The following is a 15,644-nucleotide window of genomic DNA, read 5'->3' on the forward strand; positions in this document are numbered from 1 at the left end:
ATTCATGGAGGATGTGCTCCAAGGACCCCAGTGGAGCATACAGCTCTCATGGTTCCAAACCCTATATGATCTAGGTTTTTCCCTATATATACAAACTATGAAAAAGTTAAATGTACAAATCAGGCATAGTAATAAATTAACATCAATGACTTAAAGTAGAACAATTATTACAATACACTGTAATTAAATGGCCAGCACCACTACTCGTACTTTAGAGCCATCATTAATTAAAATAAAGGTAACTTTAACACAAGTGTTATGAAATCATGACATTCAATTTGACAAACTAGAGGCTAGTAAGTGACTAATGGTGGGTAATATATTCTGGACCAAGGATTGATTTATGTTTTTAGTGAGGTTTCATCATGCTACTCAGAGCAGCAAAACAATTTAAAACTTATTAATTATTTACTTCTGGGATTTTTTTTAATTTAAGGAACACGGAGAAGCAATATATCATGCTAATATATCAGTGTTTCAGAGCCAGACCTTAGAGCTAGACTGCCTAGGCTGGAGTCTTGGTTCTGTTTCTACTAGAAATGGATCATGTTTTTCTTGGTCAACTTACTGCTGCTCCCATCTGAGTAGCTGTGTTCCTTGGAGAGTCACATGTTCCTTCTTAACCCCCAAAGCAATCCCATGAAGAGGGAGGTCCTCAGGGGATGATTCGATTGTGAGGCTGGAACTCTAATGAACCGGATTAACACCTCTTATAAAAGAGGCTTGAGGGGGCTCGTTTGCCCCTTCCCACCATGCAAGGATATACTGAAGGTATCATTTATGAGAATAGACCCTCACCAGACACCAAATCTGCTGGTGCCTTGGTCTTGGACTTACCAGCCTCCTAAACTGTGAGTATCATTCTGTTGCTTATAGATGACGCAGTCTAACATCGGTCATTATAGCCATTCAGATGGACTAAGTCACTTGCCTTTCCTCGTGCTCAGGGGATGGTGCTGACTGTAGAAGCTTGCTGAAGGTCTGAAGTAACCATGAGCATCAGGCACTCAAAACTGGGTCCCCCTCTGAGAGAGCCATGTGGAATCAGTAGTTGTTATCATTAGTGTCAACAAATGAACTTGCTCCGGCATTAAGAGGATCACTCTAATTCTCTCTTCTTTTTTCTTTTTTTGGCACTGGGGACTGAGCTCAGGGGCACTCAACCGCTGAGCCACAACACCAGCCCTATTTTGTATTTTATTCAAAGATAGGGTCTCACTGAGTTGCTTAGCACCTCACTTTTTTTGAGTCTGGCTTTGAACTCACCATCCTCCTGCCTCAGCCTCCCGAGCCATGGGATTACAGGCATGCACCACTGTGCCTGGCCTCTAATTCTCTTAATGCCACAGGATGAAAGATAATGGTCATTCATTGCTGGGCTCTTTTACTTCCTTTTTTGGCTAATTATACAAAACCTATTCTGAAAGGCACGTTTCATCCTGTGTTCACAGGCCCCAGATGGTGGCTGAGAGATTACTTCTCAAATAGCTGCATCAAGCGCTCATGCTGCTGTGGACATTGCTGGTCTTCTCCGGTAAGTTCAATAATTTGAATTAGGACAGAGGTAGATGCAGGAGGAGATTTCTAGCTTCCAAATAGGTCTGAGGCTTATCAGAGCCCAGAAAACAGTGGGATAATTGAGTCTCTGTTTCCAGCTTTGACTTCAAATCCAAGGCTATAGAACATGAAATGGTATAACATTCTAACCCTTAACATTCAGGGCAGGCTGCCTTGTCATTTTTTGATCATAAGTATGTGTTTTAATATATTGGAACTCATAGAGGAATATGATAGATTCTTAAGTAAAATGTTCATGATCTCAGAGCTTAATACTCACACTAAATAAATGTTCGACCTTGGAATCAAAGGGCTCTAACATAGAAAATACGGTCTGAGGAAAGGTATTGATTTAGGTTGAGTTCAATTCTCATGTCTCTCCCCATGTATATATTTCCTGATGAACACTTTGTGAATGTGACTGCCTTGGCATGTGGCAATGTGGTGCTTGAAAAACTTGGATATGAGGGAAGGTCCTGGGGTGGGGGAAGAAGAATGAAATAAAGAAGAGAATCACTAAACACTCAACGTCCATGGGATTTGTTCCTAGCAATGCCTCTGGTGAAGGGATGAGTTTGCAACTTGACTTGTTTGTTGTTGTTTATTTGCTGCTGGGGATTGAATGCAGGGTCCCATCCATGCTAGACAAGTGCCCCACCACTGAGCCATACGCACAGCTCACAGCTTGACTTGTGACCAAGGCTAATTGTGTGTTTGAGGAAGACTGGATTCCTGGTTGTGAGGGAGTAGGAGAATAGAGAAAGGGGGAAGATGGAAAGAAGATTTTTGAGCAACCTATGAGAGTGATCTTAATTTCTAAATCGTGAACACAAATATTCTGTGCTAACCTCTGGCTTTTGCTCCCATTAGAGTGCCATTCAGCAAACGGGGAAGTGAGTACCCTCTTTTATCTTTCCCCACCACAGGGTTGGGCAAAAGTACTGTGGAGATGTCCAGATGTTACTACTCCCCTGGGCTGACACACTCTGTGATGATGCAGTCTCTGCTCCCACACTGCCAACCCTCCTGGGTGATCACACCACACCCCTTAAGAATCCAGGTGCAGGGAGAGAGGTAACATCCCAAAGAGGATCTGCAGGCTGGCTGCAGAAGAGACTGCATCCAGAACTATCTACAACTCCTCAGTGTTGTCTGGCTGAGCGCTGAATGTGCTCACAGCTCTGAGGATGGTTATTCATAGAGAAAAGCTGAGGGCTCAACACTTCTGGGTGATCAGACTCAGCCTGTGCCAACAGTCTTGCCTAGTGCTGAGTCAGGAGGCAGCAATTTTTTTCCATAAGAGTCCAGAGAGTAAATAGTTTAGGGCTCTCTGGTCGCTGGCCTAATTCCTGGACCCTATCCTCCCGACAGAAAAGCTGATAGGGATCATATGTAAGTGACAGGGGGCCATGCCTTAGTTCCAGTGACACTTTATTTACCAAAACGGGACATCCGTGACTCACAGTCCTTTGCCAACCCCTGCTCTAGACTCATTATTTAGTTTAGTTTTTTTTTTTAAACACATAGTGCTTTTCTAAAGCCGTGTGACTGATTCCATCTCGATCCTTTTGATTTAAAGCTGTGTTTAATAAAGAGAGTAGGTAAGGAAAACATTTTATTCTATAATATACAGAATACTAAATCAAAAGAAAGAGAGAATTGTTCTCTTGCCTCTCCAGTGATAGGATCAGTGGAAGGGGCTCTCTGGGCTCCTGGAAACTGTTCTGGGATAAACAGACCTCCAATTTCACCCTAAATGGAATAGGAGTATCCAGGGACACCTTCAGAGTCCTGGCCGGGCCTTCATCATCAAGTCTCATCTCCTGCATTCATTTTGAGCCACGTAAGGCCCCCCTGCCATGTTGGTCACTCTACTTCCCTTTACACCTGTCTGGGCAGTCATGTGCAGAAGTCTCAGCACTGAGCTGGTTTCTGACAACAGGTGGGAATCCTGCTATTACTCAGTCTCAGGGTGGCATGGAGCAGGCTGCCTGCAGTGACTCACCCTCAGCCACTCACAGAAGAGGGCAACAGCCACTTGACTTCCTTTTCCTTCCCCGTTCTCAGAAAACGGGATGCTCTTCAGAGCACTCAGAGCTCTCCCATAAGAAAAAAAAAAAATGGGGAGGACCTTATTCAGCCTGTTGTAGTGAAAAGAGTAGAAGTCACAGAGCCCCAGAGGCCAGATTCAAATCATGGCTTGTTGAGAATGCATCCCTGCAAAGGGACAAAAATGCTAATCTGCATAGCAGCCGAAAATGACTCTCTCCACCCAGACCCCCAAGGTGGCCCCCCCTCTGCCCGTTTCCTCCTTTCAGCTCCCCACCCCACACCCATAACCTGCAGGTACCACCTGGGAACTTCCCCCTCGCATGCAAACCTCTGAGAAATATCATTTGCCTTTTGCTTTTGCTGCTGTTCGGGTGAAAAAACTTTTTTCACAGAAATTCTTGTAAAAAACAAAAATCAAAAAGCCTCGAAATAGCTTGGCCCTAGTTACACTTTTGTGGTCCCGTTTGTTTGTTCTACTTAAGGGTTTTTCTGTTCACAGCCTGAGCTGCCCCTCCCCCTCACTGTTGTTAGCCCAATGTGATTCTCCCTTATCCTCTGGCAGAATTCCTGTGGGTGCTCCTGCCCTCAGGATGACCATGCTGGGTCTTTATCAGTCCCGTTACCCTGCGATGGGCGAATCCATTCTTCTCTTGCAAAAGAAAGACTTCCGCCAAGAAGCACTGATGAAGGGTTTATTTAGCAAAATGAAAGCGGGAGTGTCTGCCACAAGAGAGAAGGCAAAGCCCACAGCTTCTGGGTGTGGACGTTTATGGCCTGCTTAGGTTCCTCCACGTTCTGTGAATTATTCATTTGGGGGAAGTTCCAGCCATTACCCTCCTTAAGGTCAGTTTCACCCTGTTGGCAATCAGCCCAGTGGCCTGCACCCATTTTCTCCAGATTGACAGGGAGCTGTCTGACAGCAAAGAGGTGCTCCCTGGGCAATGTAGCGGCCAGTTGTGAGCTGCCCCATGGTGCGCAGCCTGCATCTCCTTTCCCATACCTCCCCTGCTCCTGTCCATCTAGTAGTCTAACCCTCCTCGTTGCTAGAGGGTTTGGAACCCCCTGAGGAGAAACAGTCAGCATTAGGGCTTCCTCACGCTGCCCTTCCAGGGCCTCTGATCCATCTCTGTCCACCAGAGCTACTGTGCACAGAATGGACCACATGAGAGCCAAGGAGAGTCAGTCACACTTCTGCTGAGGCTTCCTAATGGCTAGGCGGTGGGCATCTGAGTAGTCACAGCAACCCTGGGAGCAAGTGGACACAGACTCCAACACAAACACTGTGCCAGCTCTGGGGTTTCCTGATGAAGCTGTGCGCCAGCTCAAGCCCACTCCCTACAACGCCACTCTTAAGAGGCTTGACTCAAGCCACCTTCACCCCTCAGGCTCCCCATATACACCCCATCTTGCAGACTTGAAACCCATTATTTCTGTTGCTTATGAACTGCAGCCATGGTAACCTCTTATTCTTCCTCGGTCATCATTAGCTTCGGCAACAAACCCCAGCCCCTCAACTACCCTCATGGTTAACCGAGGGGTCCGGAGAGGCAAGCTCGGTTCTAGGGTTATTTCACAGAATCCTTAAAACAGCCCAATGAGAGGCAAATATTCTTCATTGTTCAAACGGAGGCAGAGAAAGCTACAGTGATCTGTCCGAGACTATTCAGGAGACCTGGATTCAAAGCAGTGTGACCCGAAACTTAGCCACTGGGTCAAACATTTCTGACAACTAAAATCACAGTCACTCTTGACAATAAAACACTCGATGCCCCTTCACGTCTGTGCATCCCAGCTGTATGCCCTCTCCCCAGCGGGCTCCCCCACGGGCTGCTGCAGGCGGCTCACCCTGCTGTGCCCACTTACTGGGCAAATGGCATGTCTTTACATCCTCTAGTCCCTTCTACTCTCTACCCTGTGGCTAACTCTTGGTGCCTTCTGACCCTTAAAGAGTTTGAAATAATGAATCAACTGACCCAAAGGCTCGCTCTGCAGCAGGCCTCTACCTGTGAGGCTGCCCATTTTACCATTTGTCACCAGGGTCCTTAACCAATGACTCAGAATGTTTCCTCTTCCCAACAAATTTCTTTCCCCAGGAATTTTTTTTTTCCAGTTTCTGAGGGAAGCGTACACTAGTGGTTTAAAAGAATGATGGATGTTTGAGGTGATGGATATGCTAATTACCCCCATTCAATCATTGCATAGCAGTACTCCATAAATAAATCCAATTAAACCCACTTAAAAAAATTTTGTTTTCTAATGCCCAACGGGTCATGATGATTTTCCTGGAGCATCCAGTAATAAAGCACAAGCTTTCTCAAAAATTATAATACCCAATTCCACAAGCCTGCTGTGGCCTGTTGGCTGTGATTCTGCAGTGGTATTCTACGAGCCAACACAGCTCCTTCCTTCTGCTACACACCCAGAGACTGGCAGTCATGATACAATCAAATATTGCTAAGGAAAATTTTTTATTTGCGATGCCTTAGTGATCCACCTGAAGGTCAAAGTTCTCAACTATAATCCTAAAATGTAATGGAAGTGTCACTAACACAGAACATAGCCTGGTACCTCAAAAAAGTGAACTGACAGGAGAGAAATCAGAGAGTCCACAGCTAGTCTAAGGAAAGGAGCCCTGGGACACACTTTTGAATTTTTCCCCCCTCACTATGGTCAATTTTCAGGAACTGAACCTTGGATTAAAAGTCACCCCTACCTCGTTATACACTGAATGACCAGGTGAGGGAAAGTTAAGAGAATCAGAGAAAGTTAAGAGAATCAATAGAAAGTTCTGAGAATCAGAGAGACTGGACCTCATTCTAGTAACTGGCCTACTTCCCAGGGCCACTCTGTGGTTCATCGGAGCAGATGAGAAGAAAGGGACAGGTTCAGAATTTATGAGACGATGCCGCATCTCTAGGACTGGGTAAAGACATGGGGGATGGGACAGCGGAGTGCCCATGGAGAAAGGTGACCCCCTGATGGCATCACCAATGTAGAGGGCTCGGGATAAGGAGTTTGGGAAAAACACTTCATCCATGAATAAAGTCATGTTTGTCCTGACATTTCCTGGATGGACTGAGTGTTCTTGTCCCCACGCCTCCACCAAAGGTACATGTTGAAACTCTAATCCTAATGTGATGGGTTTTAGAGTTAAGAGCCTTTTTGTGGGGAGGGGGTACCAGGGATTGAACTCAGGGGCACTCAATGACTGAGCCATATTCCCAGCTCTGTTTTTATTTTTATTTTATTTTTTTTAATTTTATTTAGAGACAGGGTCTCACTGAGTTGCTTAGCACCTCGCCTTTCCTGAGGCTGGCTTTGAACTTGTGAACTTGTGAACTGGTCTCAGCCTCCCAATCCACTGGGATTACAGGCATGGGCCACCACACCTGACTGGAGGTAAAAGCTTTGAGATATAATTAAGCGTGAGACTGGAGCCCTTGGAAATGGGATAAATATTTTTTTTTCTTTTTTTTAGTGTTTTAATTTGTCCTAATTAGTTGTACATGACAGTAGAATGCATTTTGATACATCACACACAAATGGAGTAGAATTTCTCTTTCCTCTGGTTGTACATGATGTAGAATCACACCAGTCATGTAGTCATTTTGTACATAGGGTGATAGTGTCCAATTCATTCTACTCTCCTTCCTACCCTCACACCACCTCCCCTCCCTTCACTCCCTTCTACCTAATCCTAAGTACCTCTATTTTTCCCTAGCCACCTCTCCGCATTGTGAATTAGCATCTGCTTATCAGAGAAAACATTCAGCCTTTGGGTTTGGGGTATTGGCTTATTTTTCTTAGAATGGTATTGTCCAGTTCCATCCATTTACCTGCAAATGCCATAATTCCATTCTTCTTTAAGGCTGAGTGATATTCCATTGTATATATAAACCACATTTTCTTTATTCATCTAAGTTGGTTCCTTTTAAGATGAATCTAGAAAGCCAGTGAGTTATTTTTGCCCTATGTGAGGATACAATGAGAAGTCAGCAAGTTACAGCCTGAAAGATGCACCTGACCTCAGACTTCCAACCTCCAGACATGGGGGAAGTAAATTCTCATTGTTGAAAAGCCACTCAGTTTGTGGTGTTTAGTTACAACAGCCTGAACTAAGATTCTCCTGTTATGATTTGGATCTGGAATATCCCCCCAAAGCTTGTGTTTTGAAAGTATGATCCCTAATGCGACATGGTTCAAGGGTGGGGCTTTTAGGCAATGACTTGGGCCCTGACCTCATCAGTAGATTAATCCAGCAAGTGAATTAATCTTTTGATAGCTAACATGAACTGAGCAACTTTCCTCTACGCCATTTCACCATGATGTTCTACCTTGCCTTGGGCCCGGGACAATGGAGTCCATCAGCAATGTACTGAGACCTCTGTAATCTTGAACCAAAATAACTTTTCTGCCTCTGAAAGTTGTTGGTACCAGGTATTTTTTGATCGCAGTGTTGAAAAGCTGACTAACACACCCCTTAAGGAAAAATGGTATGCAACGCTTCGTAATCAAGGTCTGACTTTGCACCTTCCTCTTGTCTAAAGATGTAGAGGCTCTGCCTGACACTTCACTGCCCAGGAGCAAGGTGGGACATGGGGGGGGGTTTCCCATCAGGAATGGTAAATAGAGTTTCCCTCCTTCCTTTGCAGATGGGCTGACCCTCCTGGCGCCCTCTCCTGTCTTTGAAGGAGACAGTATTGTTCTGACGTGCTCGGAAGAAAACAACAGAAAAAAACAGATAAGTTTCTATAAGGACAGCAAAAAGTTCTCTTCTTCCGATGAACTCTCAAGCTTCCCTATACAAAGTGCGCTTTTGAATGACAGTGGCAATTACTTCTGTACCGCTGCTCCTAAGACCTTTCTGAGATGGGAAACATCTTCAGAAAAAGTAAAGATACCAGTTCAAGGTAAAAACCTTCACTCTTGTGTGCGAAGGGCTGGGCAGGAGGCTGGGGATGGAGCAGAATGGGTATCTGGCAGGAGGAAGCTGCCCAAGTGAGGACCCAATGTGCACTGATGCGCCTGCTATTTGAGCACGCAGAGGAGACACGGAGGGGAATGTGTCTGGTCCTGAATCACCTGTTTCCTGCGGCCACTTCTCACCCAGAACTTTTCAGCGAGAACCTGAATCTCACTGCTCTTGAGACTATTGTTTTCCTTCTCTCTAGAGCTGTTCCCGCGTCCTGTGCTGACAGCGAGCTCCTATCAGCCCACGGAGGGAAGTCCGGTGACCCTGATCTGTCAGACTCAGCTCCCTCCAGAGAGGTCAGATGTCCAGCTTCAGTTTTGCTTCTTCAGAGACAGTCAGGTTATGGGGTCAGGCTGGAGCAGCTCCCCAGAGCTCCAGATTCCCGCCCTGGGGACAGAGTCCTACTGGTGCCAGGCAGAAACAGTGAGTCACAGGATCAGAAAACAGAGCCTTTGATCCCAGATTCACGTGCAGAGTAAGTATCAGCAAGGTTGAGGTGGGGGGGGGGGATGAGCACTGGAACTTGGATTTATAGTCTCTTTGCTTCTTTGTGCAACGCCTGTCCTTGTGGAAAGCAGGAACCCAGATAGAGACATTCCAAGTTGCTCTTGACATTTTTCTTCTAAGAATCAGGAATAGACTAAGCTTCTTATCATTTTTCTCTTCTTTATTAGCAAAGAGCAGTGGTCTGGGCAATTTAAAAATCAAGACACCTGCTATTCATTGGCTTTTCCAATGCCCACATGCTGGGGTCACAAATCTGAAGGCTAAGTGATACTACAGAGGCCTGTGGGGCTAAATGAAGCATCAGAGAAAGCAGAGATCCAAGTGAACAGAACAGAACTCAGTGGAGAGGTTGTGATTTAAGCCTTGAAACCAAGAGTAATAAAAGAATTTTTATTGCAATTTTATTAGAGAAAAAAATGCCTTTTGCAAGGAGGGGGGGAACTGATGATACCAGTGTCCCTCTTCATTTTGTGTAAAGGGCCACTGTCTGCAAAGTGAGTCATCCAGAAAAAATTTCAAGTTTCCCATCTCATGAAATGGATAATTCATTACAAAAATCTGTAATTACTGCTACCCATGAAATTAGCCAAGAACAATGTTCTTCAAGGATATTTCTCATGGACTCCCTGTCTCTGTAGGAATGCTTATCATGGAGTACAGATGCAATCCCCATGTTCCCATACCTTGCATTGGAGAGCAGAATTAGTCTATCAGCTGTTCTCAGAGTCTCCTGAAGTCAGGGTTTCTCACATGTCATTTTATGCCCATCTAGGAGTCCCCGTTTCTAACGTGAGCTTGGAGACCCAGGCCCCTGGGGGACAAGTGATGAAAGGAGGGAAGTTGGTCCTGCTCTGCTCCGTGGCTGAGGGCACAGGAAACATCACATTCTCCTGGCACAGAGAGGCCACAGGAACCCATCTAGGAAAGAAGAGCCAGGGTTCCTTGTCAGCAGAGCTGGAAATCCCAGCTGTGAAGGAGAGCGATGGCGGAAAATATCTCTGTAGGGCTGACAATGGTCATGATGCTGTCCAGAGCCACGTGCTGAACATTCTTGTGAGAAGTGAGTTGTGTTCTCATTCATCTCTGCTGGACGTGCTAAAGCTAAGTCCATGGTACCCAGGAAGCATGAGGAAATCCCAGGTGGTCTCAGGGATCAGTGTTGGGAAGACAATTTGAAGATGGATGAGCCATGAAAACTAAATGGACATCTTTCTTTGCATGGAAGGATTGGTCTAAAATAAACAAATAAATAAATAAAATGAGAACAAATCACCCTATCTCTAGACAGTATCACAGAACCCATACTCTTCCAAATCTCTAGATACAATTGACCCTTGAACAATATGGGTTTAACCTGCACATTTCTGCTCATACCACAAATCTGGGTTTTGTTTTGTTCTGTTTCTTTAGATTTACAGCAATTTGAGAAAAAAAAAATCCACAGACCAACCACCAACCATGTAGCCTAGAAATATTTCAAAAAAAAAATTTAAGTTAGGCATGCCATGAATGCCTAAAATATATGTAAATAATAATCTGTTTTATTATTTTCTATCATGAAGCACAGACAAATCTTATAATAAGCTAAAGTTTGTCAAAACTTACACAAGGCAGGCTGGACATGGTACCATTCGCAGTGGAGAGAAACGTAAACAAATGTCAGGGTGCGGCATGAAGGTAAACTTGCGTAAGATTAACTGTCCTGCCTACTGTGGTGCTGTAGTAACTTCAGAGTCACCTGCTGTTGCCATTGCGGTGAGATCAAGTATTGCAAGTGTGCACTTAAGCACCCTACAATTAATGTCAGTCAGCTCATGAGCAGTCCATCTCTCCAGGAAATTGTGTAGCATGGTATAAAGGTGATTTCTCATGGTTCTGGACTACTTTTCTCTGTATCAGATAATATAACATACAAAACGTGTGTTCATCGGTTGTCCATTGGTAGGGTTTCCAGCCAACAGGAGACGACTCATGGATGTGGATGAGTTTTAGAGGAGTCCAGAATGATATGTGGATTTTGATGGCGCAGGGGTTGGCACACTAACCGCCACCTTGTTCAAGGGCAACTGCACATTGTTGAGGAAAGTGTCTCTGTTTGGTGAGGTGAAATGTCAGAATGATAAACAGGACCCCAGGCCTCGGCTGAAGCCCTAGTGTTGGGTGTGGGGTTCTGCTGCTGTTTCACAGATCCTCTGATAATCTTCTTGTGCCTCTCAGTTCCAGTGTTTCGCCCTGTCCTCACCCTCGGGGCTCCCAGGGGCCAGGCTGTGGAGGGGGACGTGGTGGAGCTTCACTGCGAGGCCCTGAGGGGCTCTCCCCAGATCCTGTACCAGTTTTACCTTGAGGACGTCACCCTGGGGAACAGCTCGGCACCCTCTGGGGGAGGAGCATCCTTCAACCCCTCCCTGACTGCAGAACATTCTGGAAACTACTCCTGCAAGGCTGACAATGACCTGGGGGCCCAGCACAGCGAGGCGCTGTTACTCCTCATCTCAGGTGGGCTTGTGGCCCCTAGATACTTGACGTATTATGATCAATGACTGCCTCACCTGTCCTTATTGGTACAATATTGGGATTTCAGAAGACAGGAGGGTGATGTCTGTGGTGTGTGAAGAGGCGGGAAGGGGAGTCTCCATGTCTAAAATCTGATTTTCTTCTCCCAACCACAAGAGTACAGTCTACACTTAAATGGTCTTTTACCTGAATTTGTATCTACCTGTTTTTTTTTTTTTTTGTTTTTTTTTTTAATTATTGTATTGGTTCTTTTTAGTTAGACATGACAGTAAGATCCATTTTGACATGATTATTCAAGCATGGGATCTATCTTATTCTAATTCAGATCTCAGTACCTCTCCTTCCCCTTCCCTTTCCCCTCCCCCAGCTCCCTCCCCTCTATTGATCTTTCCATCCTTTACCCATAGTTACCTTTTAAATTAATTTCTTGTGTACGTACCTGATGACGAGATTCATGTATGTATAGAGGAAACTTGTGTCCAACTCATCCCACCATCTGCCTTTTCCCTGTTCTCTCCCTTCCCCTCATTCCCTTCTGTCTAATCCACTGAACTTCCATTTGCCATCTACCATTCCTACCTAGCATTGTTGGGCTCCAGGGCCCAAGGTTTGACCTTCTAAAGCTGAAGCCCTGGTTTCTTCCCTCGGGACCTGATGGATATAGAAAAAACCATGTCACAGCCAAAGTTCTTGGGGGACTCTTTGGGGTCCTTGGCTCTACCGGTGTGGCTCTGCTGTGTTACTGCTGGTCCCACAAGGCACCAGGTGGGTGTCTGTGATTTCTTTTTGTTTTCCCTTTCTTGCTGTTACCTTTTCCATCAATAATATAGACTGGATTTACAGAAAGAGAAGAAAAAAAGACACAGAAGAAAAGGAAAGGAAAACTTTCTAAAAGCCAACAATTTCTTCCCGTACTCCACAATTCTGCAAGGTCCCCTGCAGAGGGCAACACTGTCACCACACTACTGATTTTACAATACGCCACAATTTCCAATTGTGGTTATTTGAGATAGAAATGCGGACACATTTCTCCATGCTTGACTTTTAACTTAAAAGTTCAGAGCATTGAATACAACTCCATAATTTTTAATAGACATAGCTTATACACAATAGAATAAGATATAGTAAGGTAGATTTAAAGCAACTAAAACAATTTGGAGTGATCATTTCTCTTTTATTGATGAATTTCTTACTAGTTACTCTGCTCTAACAAGAGCAGTGACTTCTTTTTGAATTTTTGGATCCATTATTTGAGTCATAAGGAGGCAACGTCACCCATGGCTTGTGGTTGATGATGGCTTTGGGTTGGGATCCTAGCTGAGAGTGTTAACTAGAGCACCTGCAGATGACCTCTCTCTGTAGATTTCCTCAGAGCACAATGACTTCAAAGAAGCCATATTTTTCTCATGTCAGCCTAGACTCCAGAGTGAGTGGGAATGATCTGCCACCATCTTATGGTGGGCTAGTGCCCCACAAATTTGGCCCAGATGTAAGACGACAGGACACAGAGCCCACCTGTAAAGGGGGAAATAGTGAAGAACTTGCAGCCATGATTTTAAAATTTCGCACACACCACCACATATTCCAACCCATGACTGGAATCCAGTCTCCTAACCCCAAATGACTATAAAAAACACAAACCTTCGGCTGCCCTCAAAAACCTGCAAGTGTTTTATGAAAAAAGTGATTCCAGGAGCCGGGTTTATCTCCCTGAGACTATCCTCCCCAAGTCTTAGTGTTTCTTTATTATCTTATTTATTTATTCATTTTTATGATGCTAGGAATTAAACCCAGGGGTCCTCTACCACTAAACTTCTTCTAATTTTTATTTTTGTTTTAATTTTGAGACAGGATCTCAATAAATTGCTCAGGTTGGGCAATGGTGAGAGGTCATATGCATGTGCTCTAGTTCACAATCTCAGCCTGTGTCCCAACCTATGGCCAGCATGCTTCTGCCTCAGCCTCCAGAGTAGCTGGGATTATAGGCATGCCCCACTGCACCATGCTGATATTCATGCAGTCTATCAGATACAGGATAAGCACACCAGAATCTCTATGTAAAGTTTTAAGCTTTTGTAAATCACTTCCTTAGACTTATCTATTAACACCAATTACAAGGAATTTGGGGAATTCATCAGTTAATTTTTTTTCCCAAGTAGTAAATATTTCAGCCAGTATTTTCAAGTCCAGTGGAAGTTCTATTTTTAAACAGACAACCCAAGATCAAGGAATTATGATACTACACCAGCTTCTCTGTTCCTCTCCATGCTCTGTTCCCCATATAATTTTCTCAGGCCCTAATACCTTTCTAGACCTTCTTTTCTTATCACTACTTTGCTTTGGGGAGATGAAATGGTCTTCCAGGACTTTCTACATGGGCAGAGGATAACAAGTCCTTCTCTGTTTCCTCATCCACAAAATAAGAAAATAGAATCACCTAACTTAACTTCAACTGGTCCAGACAATAAAAGAGGGTATTTGTTTTTTTTCCATGGTGACAGCATAGGACGTCTGTATGAGTCTGCTTGGGGTGCTATAACAACAGCAAAAAGCATAGATTAGGTGGCCTAATTTTCTCCCAGATCTGGAGGCTGGTAAGTCCATGGTCAGGATGTAACAAAGCAGGTTTCACTCAGAGCCCTCTTCTCTTAGCTGATAGGCAGCTTGTAGGCAGCTGTCATTTGCTGTGTGCTAACATGACTGCTTAGAGAAATGTGCTGGGAAAGACCCCACATTCTCTGGTGTCTCATGTAAGAACATCCATCCTATTGCATAAAGGCCCCCCCCTCCCATGGCTTCATTTAAACATAATCACTTAAATTTAATTAAGGACTCTATGTCCAAATGTGGCCATATTGGGCTTTAGTGTTCAATAGGTGAATTCTGGGAGAACTCAAACATTCAGTCTGTAACAAGTGCCCAACATAGGGTTATGAGAACACCTTTCAAGCCTCCTATTGTTCCATTGACAAAAGTAAGTCACATGGACGTGCCCAAATGCAAATGGAAAAAATAGTCTCTATCTCTTTACTGGGGAATGACAAAATCACTTTGCAAATGATTGCATGCAGAAAGATGGGAACAGACTGGGGAATATTACTGTATTGATGTAGCAAGTGGACACTGGGCAGCATTTCCGGTCATAATTCTTTCTTCCCAGTGCTTTTTAGTGTACATGTGCATACCCACATGCAGCTATCTACTTATAAAACTAGGGGTGACTGTTTCAGGAGGTTTCAATCTTAAGCACAAGTGGTCATGATTTGGATCCTTAGATATCTGTAATTAACATCCTGTTTCATGGTGAGAGTGAGTTAACTTAAATCACCTACTTTTATTTTATTTTATTTATTTATTTTTTAAATTTTCAAGTAGACAAACCCAGTTGGAACTACATGTATCCATTGGGAGATAATAAAAGAAAGCCAAGGTCTTGATTGTTTGCCCCCCTGAGTGTCCTTGGGCCACTATATAAATTAGCCATATTTAAATAATTAATTTTTGAGCTCTGCATAGCATTACAACATATGGATAGGAGTTTGGCTATAGTGAAAACAATGTCTTGTTTTATTTTTGTTAATCTTCTCTCTCCTAAACTGAACCACTCGTATGCTGTCCTCATAGTGGTGCAATTTTCATTTTTTTCTTTAAATCTTTAAATAAATAAGGTAAAATTTATTTAACCTAAATTTATTTAACTTAAAAAATTCAAGAGATATCAAAGTAGCTGGGTGTGGTGTCTCATGCCTTTAATCCCAGCAACTCGGGAGGCTAAGGCAGGAGGATCCCCAGTTCAAGGCCAGCATGGGCAACTTCTCAAAATAGTAAGTGGAGAAGGGCTGGGGTGTGGCTCAGTTACAGTCTCTGGGTTCAATGCCCAGTATCACAAAGAAAAAAAAAAACTGATACCAAAATATACAGTGAAAAGTGATCATTTCTCTCACTCACTTTCCTGTGTCTCTCAGTTCCTTTTCTCAAAGTCTTCAGCTATCAGCAATTTCTTGTATATTAGCAATATCTCATGTAACATACGATCTGCTAT

The 15,644-nt window shown here is 44.0% G+C and overlaps 1 protein-coding gene across 1 annotated transcript in view; it reads left to right on the top strand.

The window, feature by feature from the left end:
• Positions 1-1,503: 1,503 nt before the first annotated feature.
• The window catches only part of LOC143388987 (Fc receptor-like protein 2), a 28,733-nt gene continuing 14,592 nt past the window's right edge, over positions 1,504-15,644 (top strand). Inside the window, 7 exon segments of the mRNA XM_076842367.1 lie at positions 1,504-1,534; positions 4,519-4,536; positions 8,262-8,519; positions 8,781-9,056; positions 9,861-10,148; positions 11,306-11,592; positions 12,232-12,367. Of these exon segments, the coding sequence (XP_076698482.1) occupies positions 1,504-1,534; positions 4,519-4,536; positions 8,262-8,519; positions 8,781-9,056; positions 9,861-10,148; positions 11,306-11,592; positions 12,232-12,367 (1,294 nt within the window).

Source organism: Callospermophilus lateralis, unplaced genomic scaffold (genome assembly GCF_048772815.1).
Source record: "Callospermophilus lateralis isolate mCalLat2 unplaced genomic scaffold, mCalLat2.hap1 Scaffold_43, whole genome shotgun sequence".
In the NCBI taxonomy this organism is placed as follows: domain Eukaryota; kingdom Metazoa; phylum Chordata; class Mammalia; order Rodentia; family Sciuridae; genus Callospermophilus; species Callospermophilus lateralis.